Source organism: Protopterus annectens, chromosome 12.part0, assembly GCF_019279795.1.
Source record: "Protopterus annectens isolate FY-2018-M chromosome 12.part0, PAN1.0, whole genome shotgun sequence".
Classification (NCBI taxonomy): domain Eukaryota; kingdom Metazoa; phylum Chordata; order Ceratodontiformes; family Protopteridae; genus Protopterus; species Protopterus annectens.
In genome coordinates this window covers 558,747,251-558,766,548 of record NC_056746.1, presented here as the reverse complement: position 1 = coordinate 558,766,548, position 19,298 = coordinate 558,747,251, and the positions used below count along the sequence as shown (strand labels likewise).

The window sequence follows — 19,298 nt, the reverse complement described above, 5'->3', positions numbered from 1 at the left end:
TTTTAAGAACTACTGGATATTAATGAAAAATGAGTGCAGGGAAGTTAGTGGCTGAGCATGGAAGGGAGGGATAAGAAAAAGGGGGAGAAGGAATCATTAGGATAGTTGTATCACAGACACTGTAGAGAGATTTATTTACATATTTATATAGCTGATGTCATCAGTTTGATCTATGGAGGATACTGTAGCTAGAAAGAAACGCTATAAGAAGTTGCTGTGTGGAGTATGTTTTGTAAGATTATACTTTATCCAAATTGCAGGTGCATTTGTAGCTTCCTTTGAGGTCGTTGTGTAGTTTGCAATTGAAAGCCTTGTAATCAGTAGCTTTTATTTCTTGAGGAAGGCTGTTCCAGTTGGCTGATACAATTTTGCTAAAACTTTCTCTGAGGGCCAGATAGAATGAAGGCCTCAGTAGTATAAGGGCATTATCTTGCTCTTATTCTGGCTTCTTTTTCTTTGACAGTAACTTTTTTTCTGGAATCTAATAAATGCATTTTCACCTGACTTTTCTTTTATGTCCAACCCAGTGCTGTTCTATAGAATGTATCCTGAGCATTTGGATTTCCAGGTGTTTGGTGATGAAAGATGCTCCATTTAGTTATGCATGCCATCACAAATGTTCTGGCATCTCTAAATCTCATGTAAGGTAGTGACTCGTTGATTGAGAAATACACTACTGTGATGTTAGACCATTGTAAAGGTGTGTGAGGTAGATGAGGAACTGTAAAAGTACCCTTACACACACTGTAGTGCAGGACTTTAATAGTTCATTTGCATTAAGATGTGTTACAGGAGTGTTGGTTGGTTTACTGTCGATTGATGATTATCTTTTCTGTATGCAGCAGGTACAAGTGAGCTGGTGATACTGAGCTTAGATCTGGTGAAAACCCGCCTCGCAGTGATGAGCATGGAAATGAGGAAGAACTTCATCCAAGTTATTTTAACCTCCCTGATTGAAAAGTCAACTGATGCAAAAATTGTTCGAGCTGTGGTAAAAATAGTTGAGGAGTGGGTAAAGAACAATTCTCCAATGGCAGTCAATCAGGTAATTTTGATTAGAACATAATGAGGTGATTTATAAAGTTAAAAACAAGCCTGGCTTCCACTGTGTTGAAGTTTTTTTTTTTTTTTTTTTTTTTTGCGCTTTTTAAAAATTTTGTTGAAACTAGGTATAGCATAGATGAGAGCGACTGTGATAAAAATCTGTAGATGTTCTTTGTTGGTGTTTAAGATAAATGTCTACAGATGTCAGTATGTTGTAGCCTTGACATATTTTTTGCATTCAGTCTTTTCTCTTTGTAATCAGCTTAATTGTCTTCCTTGAAATACAGTACATACACTAAGGATATCTTTTCAACTCCACTTGTACTGACACAGGGATTGATGGAGATGGATTCTGAGTAATTTTTAGGACATTATCTTGCAGTCATAAAGCAGTCAAGTGACACAGCTACTCTGCCTTTTTGTGAGTAGAGTTGTCAGCTCTGAACCAGAGTTCTTCTATAGGGTCTGTTTCTTCAAGCCAGTTTCTTGTTGAACCATCCACCAGCTACCCGGTGGAGTTGTCTTGGTTAATATATTTTGTTTAGTATTTCAGTCCATTTTTCTTAAGGAGTCTGCTGTTTGTCATTGACAAAATTAATGGCCATAGAGTGAGGGAGAGAGAGAGAGAGAATTTGTCCCTTTGTTGGATCTTTTCCACCACCCATAGCTTAGAATGTCTTTCACATGCATGACATTATTTATCAGCTGGTAAAGCCATATCCTGTAGCATTCTGATAAATATCTTGCACTTGCTGTGGAGCAGAACTTCCATTTTTACTTTTCCTCTTCCCTCTTGTAGAGACAAAAAGTATTGATAATGACTTTGAAGGATATTGTTGAGATGACCCTCATTGCCTCTTTCAGATTTGGGTTCTCTTGGTTCACGTTTTTTCCTAGGTTCCACTTCACTTCCTCTGTAGCCATTTTCGTGCATGGCTCTGTGTCAGTTTGCCTCAGCACATATTGTTGTAGACATTGTAGTGTCTAAGTGGTTAAGAGCTCTGTCTCACATCTCCCAAGTCAGGGATTCAGTCCTGACTTCTGGTCACCATATGGAGTTTGCCTTTTCTCACCATGTCTGGGATTGTTTTCTCTGGATACTCAAGTTTCCTGGAATTTCCTAAACTTTAGTTGGTTTGGTTTATTAGTTGCTCTAGAGTCTACTGGAATATCTCTGCATTAATTTGCAGTAGTCTACATTTAGGGAAAGGCAATTGGCTTATTGTCTGCTAGTAATCAAAATTGAAATAGTCATTTATTTATTCATTTACGTATCTTTTTTTTTTTTCTTCTTCACTGGGAAAGTCTTAGTGGGAATGATCTTATTTTTTGTGGTGGCCTTGGAAGGAAAGCTCCACAGTTATTGCAAATAAGTACAGAGAACAATTCAAAATATGTAAGGTGACATGGTAAGAATTTTTCATTGTACAAGGAGAAAAAAGCTGTACAGTTTTTGCAGTTATAAAATACAGAAATGTCTATTTGAAGTGTTTGTGTGTGTGTATATATATATATATATATATGTGTGTGTGTGTGTATGTATATATATATATATATATATATATATATATATATATATATATATATATATATACATTGTGGCATTTTGAATCAGATATGTTTGTATATTGAAATTGTATGTACAGTTGGCTATGTTATGAAAATAAGGGTGTATGAAAGGAAAGGTAATATGTCCTTCTATTCATATGCTGCTATATCCATAACATAAAGAAGTCTGCCTCTGGTTGACGCGTATATCCGTCCATTAGTTAGTTGCTATTGCGAAGGTGTGTGTGTGTGACGTCCCTCATCTCTCAGTGAACGTCGGCCATAAACAGGCATTGGGTATAAAATGGATGTCAGCACGCACCTACCTCAGAACATTTCTGCTGCCTGTGTGACTGCCAGCTCCGGTCATCACTCGCTTGCTGAAGTGACTTTGTGCTGTCCGTATTCAGATAAGTACCCCATAGGAGTTTTGATTTTTTGCTACTGCGTTTTGGGTTCATGTCAGGTAGAAAGGGCAAGTGTCGGTGTGGAAGGCAGATTCCACATAAAGACTCGCATGAGCTCTGCTTATTCTGTCTAGGCCAAGACCACAGCCACACCATTTGTGAAATCTGTCAGATTTTTTCCCCCAAAACCCCCAGAATCGTCTTGCAGTAGTAAAGTTGTATCTAGAGAACCAGCACTTGAAACATCTTATTAAAGACGTGGACCCAATGTCGGGAAACTTGGGAGAGCCGCCCGCAAAAAAGGCCAAAAAATCGTGGCTTGATCCAAACGTTGCACCCTCTTTTCCATCCATACATCTCAAGGCGGTTAAGGCTCAGAGTCTGCAGATCTTCCACTGATGGGTACCCAGACAGAAGCCATCAAAGAAACCACATGCACGTCCCAGAGGGAGTCGCAGGCATTTGACTGTTACCGGGGGGGAACGTAGGCTTATTATTTCCGAGGGCTCGTGTGGGGGTTCCCAAATTATTGTCCACGAAGATGTCATCTCGGACATTGTGGAGTGCCATCCGTCCTTCCATCCCGGCATTGCATCACAGACGCGTCTGTGTCGGAGACCCACAAAAAGAAGCAAAAGACAAAGCATATTGCTCCTTCCCTAATGTCCATGCCTTCCGAACAGGCGTCTGATTGGCAGGCCTTCACTCAAGGCCTACTTAATGCTTTCCTTGCATTATGCCAGGCCTCTGCTCCTGCCCAGGCCCCCTCAGCTTCTACTCCTAAGGGTAAACTAGTTACTGTGCTATACTCTGGAGAAGAGGATTTTTCAGAGTATGAATCCCTTACTTACACTTCCTAAATTGCTTCCCCTCCGGGGTATGCTTCTCCAGAGGAGAAGTGAAATTTTACAGATTCCCTAGGGGAGGACATTACCTTTGGGGAAACTATTGTGCAGATGAAAGACTTTTTTAAGTGGACTGCAGCTACATTACTGAGACTCAAAAGAGATATTATGATCTATTAAAAATGGAGTCCCCTAACCCATCTGCAGTCCCTCCTGTGCATCCTGCCTTTTTGAATGCCTTCCTGGCTGCGTCTAAAAATCCAGATTTACAACCCCCCTGCACCTAAGCACCCAGACAGGTTTTACAAAGTCCCTGAAGATGAAAAATTTGTCTCCCTGGTTCCCCACTTTCAGAGGAACTGTCCAGCTAAAACTGCATTTGTGAGGAAGCTTTCCAGGCAAGTGCCATCCAAAGGGAAAAAGGATAACAGGAGAGAGACCCCCTCTAGGTCTCCTCCCTCTACCCCTGCTCCAAAACAGCCTTTTCAGGTCTAGCCTGGTAGTCTGTGACTACCAGTCCTTACAGCCAGACACACCTCTCTCCATGCGTCTCTCCCTTTCCTTCCAAGCTTGGAAATGGGTTACCCAGGACTCTTGAGTCCTCTCTATTATAAAGCTGGGGTATTTCATAATGTGGGAGTCCAGACCCACCTTCAAAGGCATTCCTCAACCCCCTTGAGACCAAATGGCTTTCTTTCCTCCACTTCTGTAGGATCTTCTCTCTCAAGGCATAATTCAAGAGGTTTGTCCTCAATTAAGAGGAAATGGTTTTTACTCCAGGATGTTCATGGTCCCCAGGAAAGAAGGTCCCTGGAGACCAGTTTTGGATTTGTCCCACCTCAACACCTTTCTCTAGGTCACCTCCTTTCGGATGCTCACACTTCCAACTCTCCTTTCCCTAATTCTTCTTCAGGCCTTCTTGGTGTCCCTGGATATAAAAGATGCCTACTTGCACATCCCAGTCCATCCCCTTTTTAGGAATTTCCTCTGCTTTTCAGTGGGGTCTGCACACTTTCAGTTTTGTGCTGCCATTGGGTCTGCCCCAAGAGTGTTCACAAAGTGCCTGACCCCAGTCATTGCCTTTGCCAAAACCCAGAGGATCCAACTCTTCCCCTATTTGGAAGATATCCTGATCCAGGCCCCGTCCACTCAGTTGGCTTTACATCGCATAGACTTCACCATCTTCCTCTTGAGAGGGCTGAGTTTCACCATAAACCTTCAAAAATCCTCCCTGATACCGTCACAGGATCATGTTTTCTTTAGGATGCAGGCTTTTAACAGGACAAATGATGTCCTGTCTTCCTCCAGACAAGGTTATGTCCCTCACTTCTTCCAAGCTGTGTTGGCCAGTGAGTTTTTCAGGCTCCTGGGATTCATGGCCTCCACCATCCCCATGATACTCCTAGCAAGGCTACACATGAGGAAATTCCAGTGGTACTTAAGGACAGTGTGGAAGCAACACCTGGAACCCCTGGAGTTCATGGTCCCCCGTTACTATGCCTTCCCCAGGGAACTGAGTTGGTGGATAGCTCCGATATTGGCCATCCCAGGCCTGCCCCTACTACCCTTGCTGCCCCCCCCCCCCCCCCCAGTCAGGACCTGTGAACAGATTCTTCAAACAGAGGTTGGGGAGCAACCTTAGGAGAAATGAGAGTGAGAAACACTTGGACCCTGAACCAACAGAGAGAACACATCAATATGAAGGAGATGAGAGTCTTGATATTGGCCCTCCGAATCTTCAAGGATTGAATCCTGCCAGGAGTGCTGAGGTGGTACACAGACAATACAACTGTGCTGTGGTACATCAAACAGGGGGTCAAGGTCCTATCTCCTGTGCAAATTGGCTCTGCATGCCTGGGAAATCGTCCTAGAGAGACAAGTAAACATTCTAGCCATCTATATAGCTTCTGCAGAAAATGTGATGGCAGATACTCTAAGCAGGACCTTGACTCATTCCCAAGAATGGATGCTAAATAGGCATGTGTTCTTGGACCTGGTCCATTGATGGGCTGTACCGCAGGTGGATCTTTTTGCCTCCCTCATGAACAGACAACTACCAACCTTCTGCTCCAGGATACTGTCTCCCAAAGCATGGAGGGTGGATGCTCTTTCATTCCCTTGGAAGAGGATGTTCGCCTATGCTTTTCCCCCCTTCCAACTCGTACAAAAAGTTCTGCTGAAGATTCAGAGAGAACAGCCACAAATTTTATTGGTGACCCCCTATTGGCCAAGGCAGCACTGGTTCCCTCCTAGCACATCATCTAGCCAAGGTCAGTCACCACAAGTACCTCACCGAATGGATCTGCTCACACAAGAGAAGGGAACCCTCGTACACTCCCAACTACCCACCCTGAACCTTACATTGTGGATAATAGGGCATTAATTCCCTTCAGACACCTTTAACACAGAGGATGGGCTTCAGGATGTTCTTCGTGTTTCACTGTTGCAGTCATTACAATTGGGTTATCCTGCTGGCAGGCTACCCTCAGTCAGCCTGAATTCCAAAGTCTAGGTCCGGCGTCGGTTGCTGTCGCCTCTTCCCTGACGTCAGTGCGCCAGGGGTATAAAAGTTGCAGCCGACGCCATCTATTTCAGTCTTTCTTGCCGCGCTGTGCTGAAGCAAAAGCAGTTCGCAAGTGCCGGTTGGCCGACTCCTGAGTTTTTCAAATTCGAATTTCAGATCCGAAGTCTTCATTAAAGCTAAGTACCCTGTTGGGAAACTTTTTTTCTTGCTCCAGACCGATGTCAGAAAAAGTTAATAATTGTATTTCTTGTGGGAAGCAAATGCCTCATAAGGATTTTCATTCTTACTGTATTCCTTGCCTAGGCCCTGACCATAACTTTGCTAGTTGTCGGTTTTGTGCTAGATTTAACCAACGCAGTATTAAGTGTCGGTACGATTTTGCATTCCATTACTTTGGCAGAAGATTTAATTACATAATGCTGTCGGAACAGCCGACTACCGGAGTTTATAAAAAGCGCAAAGAAAAAGAAAAGGACAGGCATCCGAGATCCAAAACCAACAAGGCTTCTTCTAGGCCTGTCGCCAGTTCTCAATGAGGCGCATTCGCAGCCCCTGACGCCCGCTACCTCAGAGCCACAGGCTGCTTCCGACTCCCACGTGGAACCGACAAGGCCGATGGAAACTCGAGGTATTGGACACTCGGAAACTATTCCCTCAGATGGGTCCGGAGCTGCTGAGCAGGCATCGGCTTCTGAGAGTGTTTTCAGGCCTACACACTTATATGTGAAACCTATTTCAACTTCAAAGGCAAAGACTAAAGCAGCACTAAAGACAAAGAAACAAGTACAGCTTTCTCCTGGACAGGCCTCCATGCCTAAAAAACAGATGCTTAAAATGGCCGAAGACCTAAATTCTTTGATCAGGGCTTCCCATCCCCCTCCTAAGAGGCCTAGTCAAGAGTTAGAATACGAATCTTCAGACCAGGTTTCCATTTCCTCTGATTCCTCCTCTAAACAGGGATATTCTCTTCCTCCCTATGAGGATTCTGATGCTGAAGAATCTATCCCTTCAGCCTCCCCTCCTGAGGATTATTCTTTTGGGGAGACGCTGCATACTATGAGGGAGCATTTCCACTGGGAGAGCCAAGATTGCTCTGAATCCAAGAAAAGGCTCAGAGACTTCCTTTTATTGCCTCAGCACAGGCCCCTTGCTATCCCACCTGTTTTAGACATTGTAGATGATGTATTTTCAGAGTCCAGTCTATCTCCATACTCTTTACCACCAGCTCCTGTTAAGCCAGACAGATATACTATAGGGTTCCTGATTCACATAAATGTCTTTATAAAAACCCTGCTGACCCAGAAACCATCTCTCAGGGTCCCAAAGGGGTCAATGCTTCTACTGCAAAAACCCTATCCCCTCTGATAGGGATTCTAGGGCCCTAGACAGATGGGGTAAAAAGATTTATACTTCTGCTACCTTGGCTGTAAGAGCCTTAAACTGCCAATTTCATATGCTTAAATATCAGCAATATCTTATGTCATTGGTTAAACAGAAAATGTCAACAAATTCAGAATTTGCAGACAACAAAGAAATGCAAGATTTATTGCATGCAGCTGAAAAAGTTGGAAAGCATACTTTGCAATGTGGTTTTCATTCTCTAGAGGCCTCCTGCAGGGCCGCTGTTACAGGTTATGTCATTAGGAGGCATGCTTGGTAAATAGAACAGAATCTGCTGGATCATGTTAAAGCAAAACTATTAGATGCTCCATTATAGCATGATACATTGTTTGGTGTTAAAGCAGAAGAGGTGTTGAAGAAAGTGGAGGACAAAGCTAAATCTATGAAAACAGTCAAGGATTTCTTGCAGGTACAGCCTCCCAGATTTAGCAGGAACTGGCCTACAAAGAATTGATCCTTTCCAGTGTCCGACAGGCCACAAAGAGGCAGATATAGATGCCCCAGAGGCAGATCACAGCCACAAGGCTCATACAGGCCTAAACCATGGGGTGCTTCTACCTCCAAGAGCAGAGAGGAAAAATCACAGCCATACAGGAAACAGTCTCAATGACTTTCCCCTTCCAGCACCAAGCACTTATCTTTTGGCAGCCACTTTGGGGGGAAAACTAGCACTTTTTTCATAAAATTTGGCACATGATCACCCAGGACAAATGGGTTCTAAATATAGTATCACAAGGCTACAGGTTCCACTTTCATACCCTGCCAAGGCCACATGGTATGCCAGACCTGCCATGCAATCAATGGGCAGAGGCACAAAAACAAGTTTCATCCGTCATGGACATGAGGGCCATTCAACAAGTACCAGAGCAAGAGCAGGGACAAGAATTCTATTCAAGACTGTTCTTGGTACCCAGAAAGGACAAAGCCTGGAGACCAATACTGGACCTATCTATTCTAAACACATACCTGGATGTTCCAAAATTCAAAATGTTGACTCTACAGCAGCTTCTGCCCATGTTGGGCAAGAAGACTTGGCTTGTGACTTTAGATCTAAAAGAGGCATACCTGCATGTCCCAGTTAGACAAACATGCAGAAGATACCTCAGATTCAAAGCTGGCTCAATGCACTACCAATTCTCTGCGCTGCTCTTTGGCTTATCTACTGCACCCAGGTTCTTCACAAAGTGCCTGGCACCAGTAATTGCATACTGCAGACGAAGAGGAATACAAATATATCCTTACGTGGACAACTGCCTTATTCAAGCAGAGAACAAGGACATTCTACTACAGCATCTGGCGTTTGTAAAGAGATTACTACCATGCCTAGGGTACACAGTCAACGAACAAAAATCAAAACTAGTACCCTCTCAAGAGATATTCCTGGGTGCAAGCTTAAATACAACTGCCCAGATGGCTTATCTCACGCCAGACAAACGAAGACAACTGACTACCTATTTCAAACTGCTGGCAACAAAGGCCCAATTATCTGCAAGAAAACTTCTGCAGGCTTTGGGCTTCATGGCATCCTGCATTCTACTAATTCCATATGCAAGACTGCATATGAGGAAACTTCAATGGTACCTAAAAAGTGTTTGGACTCAACATTGCCACAGCCTGGAAACCATCGTTACTCTCATTCCCTGCCTACAACAGGAGTTTTGTTGGTGGGTGAAGGCCTGTCACCAGAACAAGGGACAGCCATTCACTCTACCCCCAGCCACACAGACATTAACAACATATGCATCAGATTATGCCTGGGGAGCCCACATGGCAGGAAGATGTATTCAAGGCACAAGGTCCACAAACCAAATGCATCTACATATCAATCAAAAAGAGATGCTAGCTGTTCAAAATGCCCTGACAGCCTTCAAGGACCTACTTCATCCGGGGCAACTACTGATAGACAGACAAACCACGGTCATGTGGTACATAAACAAGCAGGGAGGCACTCATTCCTACCCCTTTGCAGACTAGCCATGACTTTGTGGGACACAGCATTGACTTACCAAGTACATCTGCCAGGAAAGGTAAATACTCTGGCAGATGAACTAAGCAGAAATCTCATGGATCCCCACAAGTGGAAATTGGATCCACAAGTCTTCAGCATGATAACAAGGAAATGAGGATGCCCGGACGTAGATCTGTTTGCCTCACCTCACAACTGCCAACTAAAGAGATTCTGCACAAGGACTTATCACAGACGAGCATGGAAAGTGGATGCCCTTTCTTTCAGCTGGAAAAACTTAACAGTATATGCCTTTCCTCCTCTGCCTCTCCTCCCCAAGATACTCCTAAAGGTCAGACAGGAAAAGCCGAAAATAATACTGATTGCCCCAGACTGGCCACGCCAGTACTGGTATCCAATCCTAAGGAACTTATCTCAATGCCGAGCCTGGATCTTACCTCAAGTGCCTCATCTACTGTCCCAGCAGAACAATCAGATCCTGCACACCCAACTCAAGCATGGCATGGCAGATAATGTAGTCACACAAAACACACCTCTCACTAAAGCGGTGATGGATGTCATTTTGGAGGCCAGGAGGCCTAGTACTAGAAAATCCTATGCTGGAAAATGGAAGAGATTCTGTGCTTGGAACCAGGCGCAAGGAATTGACACAGCTGTACCAAACATTCCTCAGATTTTGCAATACTTGACTGAAATGCTGGACAAAGGCCTACCTTTTTCATCAATAAAAATTCATGTCTCTGCCATTTCGGCTCATTACAGTACAGAGCCACCAATCTTTTCTCATCCCTTATTAAGGCAGTACCTCAGAGGGGCCAAAAATTTAAGGCCTCCAAGGAGATCACCAATACCTGTATGGGACCTCAGTTATGTCTTAGAAAAACTCACCCTGCCTCCTTTCAAGCCAGCCTCTGCAGCTGATATAAAGTTTTTATCTTGGAAAACAGCTCTGCTCCTAGCAGTAACTTCTGCAAGACGAGTCTCAGAGCTACAGGCACTCATGGCTGTGGAACCTTTTATCATTTTTTATCCAGACAGGGTTTCTCTGAGGACAAACCCGATATTTATGCCTAAGGTAGTGTCCATTGTGGCCCTTAACCAAACTATTCATCTGCCTACTTTTTATCCAAACCCACAGAATAAGGGAGAGAAAATTCTGCATTCTTTGGACATACACAGACAGCTACGCTTCTATTTGAACAGAGCCAAAGCTTTCAGAAAGATGGAGCAATTACTAGTGGCATTTGCTGCAGGATCACAGGGAAAGGCTATCTCAAAGCAGACTATTTCAAAGTGGATAGGCCACTGCATTCGTTTCTGCTATTCACATCATGGCAAGCCAGTACCTAAGGGCATTAGGCCACATTCAACCAGAGCAGCAGCCACTTCAGCAGCCTTCCTCAGGGGAGTACCAACCAAAGACATTTTAGAAGTTGCTACTTGGAGTTCAGTGCATACCTTCACAAAGCATGATCACTTACCACTCTACTCTAAATCCAGGGCAGGCTTTGCCACTGCAGTTCTGCAGGGCCTAATAGCCGCCCCTAATGCTATTTAGCTCCAGCCTCCCAACCTTAGCTTTGGGATTCAACCCAATTGTAATGACTGCAACAGTGAAACTTGAAGAACATAGTACAGTTGTGTACACTTACCATAAATGTAGATGTTAGAGTGTATTCACTGTTGCAGTCCAGGTTACCCACCCGCCATCCCCCTTTTCTTTGCTGGAACTTATCTGTACTTCTCTATTCTATACAACCTATGTGGTGTATTTGCTTGTAGATGAAGGCAAAATATATACTTTGGTGCATGCATGTTTTATTGACATATTTTTAGCCTACCCTTTTGGGAGCACCCGACATCTGGGGCAAGAAAAACTGAAGAAAATGGCGTCGGCTACAACTTTTATACCCCTGGCGCACTGACGTCAGGGAAGAGGCGACAGCAACCGACGCCGGACCTATACTTTGGAATTCAGGCCGACTGAGGGTAGCCTGCCAGCAGGATAACCCAATTGTAATGACTGCAACAGTGAATACACTCAAACATCTACATTTATGGTAAGTGTACACAACTGTACTTTCTGCAGGAGGCCAGAACACCAACTATCAGAAAATCCTGTCTATCCAAGTGGAAGAGATTTTTGGTTTGGTGTTTAAAACAAACTGTCCAACCAATGACAGTAGAACCCTCAGTAGTTTTGTCTTACCTGTGTAATCTGATGAACTCTGGGATTGTCTTAGTCTTCCATTAAGACACACATTTCAGCATGTCATCTTCTCATCACACTTCTAGCTTCTAGACTGGAAGTTAAGCTATTTCTGAAGGGGGTACTACACCTTAGACCTCCAAGGAAGCCCATTCCACCCTTTGGGATCTAAAATTTGTTCTGGAAAAGTTAACTCTACCACTTTTTGAGACAGCCAAGGACTGTTCTCTCCAAAACTGCACATGGAAAAGTATTCTGTTGGTGGCCATTACTTCAGCCAGAAGGATTTCCAAACTGCAAGGCCTCATGGCCTCTTATCCTTTTACAGTTTTTTGCAAGGATAAGGTTTGTTTGCATACTAATTCATCCTTCATGCCCAAAGTTGTCAGTGAACTTTCCCTGAATCAGGCCATCAACCTTCCTACTTTCTTCCCTTCACCTCAAAACCCTGCTGAAAGGATCCTTCACTCCTTGGATGTGCATAGACAACTCAGATACTGTCTGGCCAAGACCAAATCCATCTGTAAATCAGATAGGCTCTTTGTCTCCTACCACTCAAGAGCCCTGGGACTTCCTGTTTCCAAGCAAACCATCTCCTCATGGATCTCTAAAACTGTTTCCTTTTGCTACACAGCCCTTGGCAAGGCTTCCCTTCCCAGTTAAGGCACATTCCACTAGGGCAGTGTCCTCTTCCAGTGCCTTCTTTAATTGCTTGGATACAGCTGCCCTTTTAGAAATAGCCACATGGTCATCTGCCCATACAGTCACCATACACTAAGTTGGACAGCATTTCTAGGTCCAGGGCAGGATTTGCCAGAGCCATCCTTCATGGCTTTGTGGAAAATGCTCTATTCCTCCACCCAGTTCTTAACAGCATGAGTTTTTGCACTCTCCCTCATGTTATGGATACAGCAGTGTATGAATAGAAGGACACAGTATAGTTGTGTAAAATCTTACCATAACTTTAGACGTCCTTCTCTTCTATATGCTGCTGTAAAGTTTCCCACCCTGCCTTCCCCCTGAAACTTGCCTGACTCCTGACTACCCACACTCCATAGTTGCTGGTTCCGGTGGCATTCAGTTCTGAGTAGGTGCGTGGTGACGTCCATTTTGTATACAGCATCTGTCTATGGCTGATGTTCACTGGGAGACATGGGACATCATACGTACCTTCACAGTAGCAGCTAACTTTTGTAAAATAGCTGGACGTACGAGTCACCAGAGGCAGACTCTCTCATGTTATGAATACAGCAGCATATAGAAGAGAAGGACATCTAAAGTTATGGTAAGATTTTATGCAACTGTACTGTCATGGCAAGGTCTCCAGCAGTGCTGCTATGCTTCATTGTACAAAGCTGATCTAGCACAGGTGTCATGACCAAAGTCTGTGTCAGGCTTCATTAAAGCTACTGGTTAACATCTGATGTTCTTCGTGTTTCACTGTTGCAGTCATTGCACTTGGGTTATCTGCCTGCAGATAGCCCTCAGTCGGCCCGAATACCAGAGACTTATTATTTCTGCGTTGGATGCTGTCGCTCCAGGTATGACATCAGGTTGTCAGAAGTATAAAAACAGGCAGCTGATGCCATTACGTCAGTCTTTCTTGTCGAGGAGCCCAAAGCAGAAGCAGTTCGCAAGTGCCGGTCGGTCGCTACCTGAATTTTTGTTTACAGATTGAATAATCCTGAAGTCTTCTAAAGCTAATTACCCCATTAGGGATCCTTTTTTCTTGCTCAAACTGATGTCAGAAAAAGTAACAATTGTCTTGCCTGTGCAAAGCAAATACATCACATAGATTTTCATTCTTACTGCATCACCTGTTTAGGCCCAGACCACGACGTACCTCGCTGTCGGTTTTGTGCCTTGTTTAATGCGTGAACCATTCATTGTTGGGCTCTCTTTGTTGCTAAATTCTTTCCCTCTAGATCTCCGTATTCTGAAATGGCTTTGGTAAGCCATCCGACTACCGATATTCCGAAAAACGTAAGGATAAAGACAGAGACAGACCGCGTAGGTCCAAAGCTGCCGGCGACGCTTTCGTTAAGCTAGTCACCAGTCCGCCGGTACACAGTGAGGAGCTTTTGCAGCCCCTGATGCCTGCTTCAGTGGAATCGCAGGCCTCTACCGAGACCCATCTGGAGTCTGGTATGCCACGAGACTCTTCTTTGACTATGAAACCTGCAGATGTTCTTCGTGTTTCACTGTTGCAGTCATTACGTTTGGGTTATCCTGCTGGCAGGTTGCCCTCAGTCGGCCTGAATTCCAAATTCTTGGGTCCTGTGTCGGTTGCTGTCGCCTCTTCAGGTGTATTTGCTTATAGATGAAGGTAAAGCTTATTTCTGGTGCATGTATGTTTTATTTACATAAATTTAGCCTACCCTTTTGGGGGTACCTGACATCTGGGGCAAGAAAGACTGAATAAAATGGCGTTGGCTGCATCTTTTATACCCCTGACGACCTGACGTCAGGGAAGAGGCGACAGCAACCGACGCAGGACCCAAGACTTTGGAATTCAGGCCGACTGAGGGCAACCTGCCAGCAGGATAACCCAAATGTAATGGCTGCAACAGTGAATACACTCAAACATCTACATTTATGGTAAGTGTACACAACTGTACTATGTCTCTACCTTGGATGGGTTCGGAGCCACTATGCAGGCACCGGCTTCTGAGGCAGTTCTTCACTCAACCAATGTTCAACTCAAATCGACGACTTTTTTTACCAAAACCGCCGAGTTTCTTAGTCCCATAGTGCGCACTACGAACTGACCACCAAAACGCATGCTCCTGCTCCCATGCCATAAAAACAAATGCTTAGAATGTCCAAAGACCTTATTACGCTGATAATGGGGAAGTCCGCCTTCCCCTGCTAAGAGAGAGACCAGTCTCCTACAGCTTCTACAGACCAGGAGTCCAATGACTCTGACATTTCTGATTATGAAGACATGCCCTTGTCTGCTTATGAGGATTCACATGCAGAGGAATCCATTCCCTCTGTCTCCCTTCCAGAGGATTTTTCTTTTGGTGAAACTTTGCGTACCTTAAGAAAGCATTTCCACTGGGAATGCCAAGACCGTCTTCAGTTCAAAAAGAGACTCAGAGAATTTCTAGAGTTGCCACAGCACAGGCCTTTAGCAATTCCCCCTGTCCTGGATATTGTTGATGTTTTATGGAATCCAGTCTTACTCCTGACACTTTGCCTCCTGCCCCTAGGAAACCAGACAGGTACGACAGAGTACCTGATGCTCAAAAAGCTGGATGTCCATCACACAGGACCGGTGGGTGCTCAGCATTGTAACCCAGGGGTATAAATTTTATTTCCATTCACTACCAACCCCAAGCAGGTTTCCAGACCTTCCTCCAAACCAGTGAGCAGAGGCTCAAAACCAAGTAGCTTCCCTGCTCAATATCAGAGCTATTCAGCTGGTTCCAGTAGAACAGAGGGGTCATGGATTCTACTCCAAACTCAGCCAGTTCCAGTAGAACAGAGGGGTCAAGGATTCTACTCCAGACTCTTCTGGTACCCAGGAAAGAGGGCTCTTGGAGTCCAATCCTGGATCTTTCAATTCTCAACACCTTCCTGGTGGTACCAAAATTCAAAATGCTTACCCTGCAACAGCTTCTTCCTATACTAGCTAAGGATGCCTGGTTAGTCACCCTAGACTTAAAAGAAGCCTATCTACACATCCCCATAAGGGAGTCATGCAGGAAGTGTCTACATTTCAGGGCAGGATCTATGCATTATCAGTTATGTGCACTTCCCTTTGGCTTATCTACTGCACCCAGAGTTTTCACAAAATGCCTGGCTCCAGCCATTGCTTTCTGCAGGCAGAGAAATGACCAAATTTACCCGTACTTTGACTGCCTGATTCAGGCGGACAGTCAGGAATTTATGTTGCAGCACCTGACATTTGTAAAACACCTTCTCACTTCCTTGGGGTACACCATCAATGAAAATAAATCAAAACTGGTACCCAGTCAAACAATTCTATTCCTGGGAGCAAGCTCGGACACAACATCCCAGATGGCATTCCTCTCTTCAGAAAAACAAGTCTATCTGACAGCCTGCTTCAAACAGATGACCACCAGAACCCAGCTATCTGCAAGAAAAATACTGCATGCCCTAGGGTTCATGGCCTCATGTATACTGCTTATTCCATATGCAAGACTGCATATGAGGAAACTTCAATGATACTTAAAAAGTCTTTGGTGCCAACATTCTTAGGACCTGAAAACTGTCATTCTTATCATACCCTGTCTAAGGACAGAGTTTCTTTGGGCAGAAGCATGCAACCACAACAAGGGACTGCCCTTTTCTCAACCCCTCGCCGCCCAGACCCTAACCACAGATGAATCAGACTATGCCTGGGGAGCACACATGGATGACAAATGCATTCAGGGCCACTGGAGCCCAAGTCAAATTCATCTGCACATCAACCAAAAAGAGATGCTAGCTGTGCAGAACTCCCTGACAGCTTTCAGATCACTTCTCTTTCCAGGACAACTGCTAATAAAAACAGACAACACCACAGTTAAGTGGTACATCAACAAGCAGGGGGAACCCACTCCTACCCACCTTGCAGGTTGGCCATGGCCCTGTGGCACACAGTCTTGGACATGCAAGTCCATCTGCAAGCTCAATTCCTGCCAGGCAAACAAAACTCACTGGCAGACGACTTAAGCAGAAATCTCCTAGACCCACACAAGTGGCAATTGGAGCCTAGCACCTTCAACCTTCTGATTCAGAAATGGGGGACCCCAGAGGTGGGTCTCTTTGCCTCCCCCTACAACCACCACTGAGGAAATTCTGCACCAGGAATCCTCATAGCTTGGCCTGGAAAGTGGATGCCCTATTTTTTCAGTGGGTAAATCTCTCAATTTATGCCTTTTCCCCTCTGACCCTTCTCTCAAGAGTATTACTCAAGATAAGACAGGACAGACCGAGGACAATTTTGATTACCCCGGACTGGCCATGCCAGCACTGGTACCCACTCCTGCGCAGCCTGTCACTGGTGCCACCCTGGCACTACAAGAACCCAACCCTGCTCTCTCAGCAGGAGGGACAGATTTTGCATCCACAACTGAAAACCCTAAATCTTGCAGCATGGTGTATTCCTTAATTTCTTCCCCAGCAACCCTAGGCAAGCAGGTGCTGGACGTCATTCTTGAAGCCAGAAGACCCAGTACAAGAAAATCCTATGCTGATAAGTGGAAAAGGTTCTTCTACTGGATTCAATCTAAAGGAGAGGACACAACTCTGCCCTCCCTGCTTCTAATCCTGGATTGCTTAGCAGATCTACTCCACAAAGGCCAGTCCTTCTCCTCCATTAAGATGCATGCCTCCACCATTTTGTCCCATTACAGGACTGAGCCACCTCTCTTCTCACACCCTCTTATCAAACAGTTCCTGAGAGGGTCAAACAACTTAAAGCCACCGAGGAGAGCACCCACCCCTGCTTTGGACCTTAACTTTGTACTGGAAAAGCTCACGCTTCCACCCTTTGAACCTGCTGTGTCAGCTGAGTTAAAATTCCTCTCTTGGAAAACAGCATTGCTTCTGGCCATCACTTCAGCTAGAAGAGTGTCTAAGCTACAAGTACTTATGGCTGTGGAACCTTTCATTATTTTCCATACTGACAGGGTTTCCCTCAGGACTAACCCTTCCTTTATGCCTAAAGTGGTGTCCAGTGTGGCTCTCAACCAATCCATCCATTTGCCAACTTTTTTCCCTAATCCTCAAAATAAAGGAGAAAGGATCCTGCACTCCTTGGACGTGCAGAGACATCTCAGATTCTACCTTGATAGGACTAAGCCCTTCAGAAAATCTGACCAGTTACTAGTCAGCTTTGCAGCAGAGGGCAAGGCCATTTCAAAACAAACAATGTCCAAGTGGATAGCACACTGCATCCATTTCTGCTACCAGCACCATGGGAAACCAACCCCTCAGGGGGTCAGAACACATTCCACTAGGGCAATATCTACCTCTACAGCATTTCTCAGGGGAGTCCCTACCCAGGGACATCCTGTAAGCTTCTACCTGGAGTTCTGTACACACCTTCACCAAACATTACCACCTGCCTTTCTTTCCCAAATCCAGGGCAGGTTTTGCAACATCAGTCCTGCAAGGCATACCAGACAGCCCGAACTACTCTTGACTGCCTCCACCCCTCTTCAGCTTTGGGAATCCACCCAAATGTGATGACTGCAATAGTGAAACATGAAGAACATAGTACAGTTGTGTACACTTACCATAACTGTAGATGTTCAAGTGTATTCACTGTTGCAGTCCCGGATGTTCATCGTGTTACCCTGCTGCAGTCATCACACTTGGGTTATCTTGTCGTCAGGCGGTCCCGCAGTTGGCCGGAATTCCAAAGTCTTGGTCCGGCGTCGGTTGCTGTCGCCTCTTCCCTGACGTCAGTGCGCCAGGGGTATATATAATGCAACCAATGCCATTTTCTTCAGTCTTTCTTGCCACGCGGTGCCCGAAGCAGAAGCAGTTTGCAAGTGCCGGTCGGCCGACTCCTGAGATTTTCGAATTCGAATTTCAGACCGAAGTCTTCTATAAAGCTAAGTACCCCATTGGGGAAACTTTTCTTGCCTCAGACCGATGTCAGAAAAAGTTAACAATTGTATTTCTTGTGGGAAGCAAATACCTCATAAGGATTTTCATTCTTATTGTATACCTTGCCTAGGCCCAGACCACGACGTCACTACTTGTCGGTTTTGTGCTAGGTTTAATAAGCGTACTATTAAAAGACTCTTTGATTTTGCACGACACTACTTCGGTAGGAAATTTAACTACACCATGCCATCGGAGCAACCGACTACCAGCGTACACAAAAAACACAAGGATAAGGACAGACAGCCCAGGCCTAAGCCAGATTCCGAGGCCTCGGCTGAGCCGGTCTCCGGTCCTCATTGAGGCTCCGACACAGCCCCTGACTACCGCAGATCTGGAACCCGAGACCACTACGGAATTTTTGACGGAATGCACCAGGCCGACGCAGCCATTTAGTTCAGGCCCTTCCGACGACATTGCTACAAAGGACGTCGGTGCTACAGAAACGCCATTGGTTTCTGAAGGCGTTTTCAGACCGACAACCCTCACCATTAAAACGTTTTCTAAGACAAAGACTCCTACTAAATCTAAAAGGACTGCACTTCAGTCTCCTGTTCAAGGCCCCATGCCTAAGAAACAGATGCTCAAAATGGCTGAAGATTTGATTTCTTTAATCAGGGGTTCCCAGCCCCCTCCTGACAAAAGGCCTAGACAAGAGGAAGATTATGCATCCTCTGAACAAGTGTCCATTTCTTCAGACTCCTCTGAGGACCAAGATTACTCCTTCTCTCCT

General features: G+C 45.0%; 1 protein-coding gene across 1 annotated transcript in view; it reads left to right on the top strand.

The window, feature by feature from the left end:
- Nucleotides 1–19,298, top strand: part of LOC122816707 (transformation/transcription domain associated protein) — a gene marked incomplete in the record, with an annotated part of 2,794,447 nt that overhangs the window by 1,864,847 nt on the left and 910,302 nt on the right. The window contains 1 exon segment of the mRNA XM_044089697.1: nt 843–1,045. Coding sequence (XP_043945632.1) covers nt 843–1,045 — 203 coding nt within the window.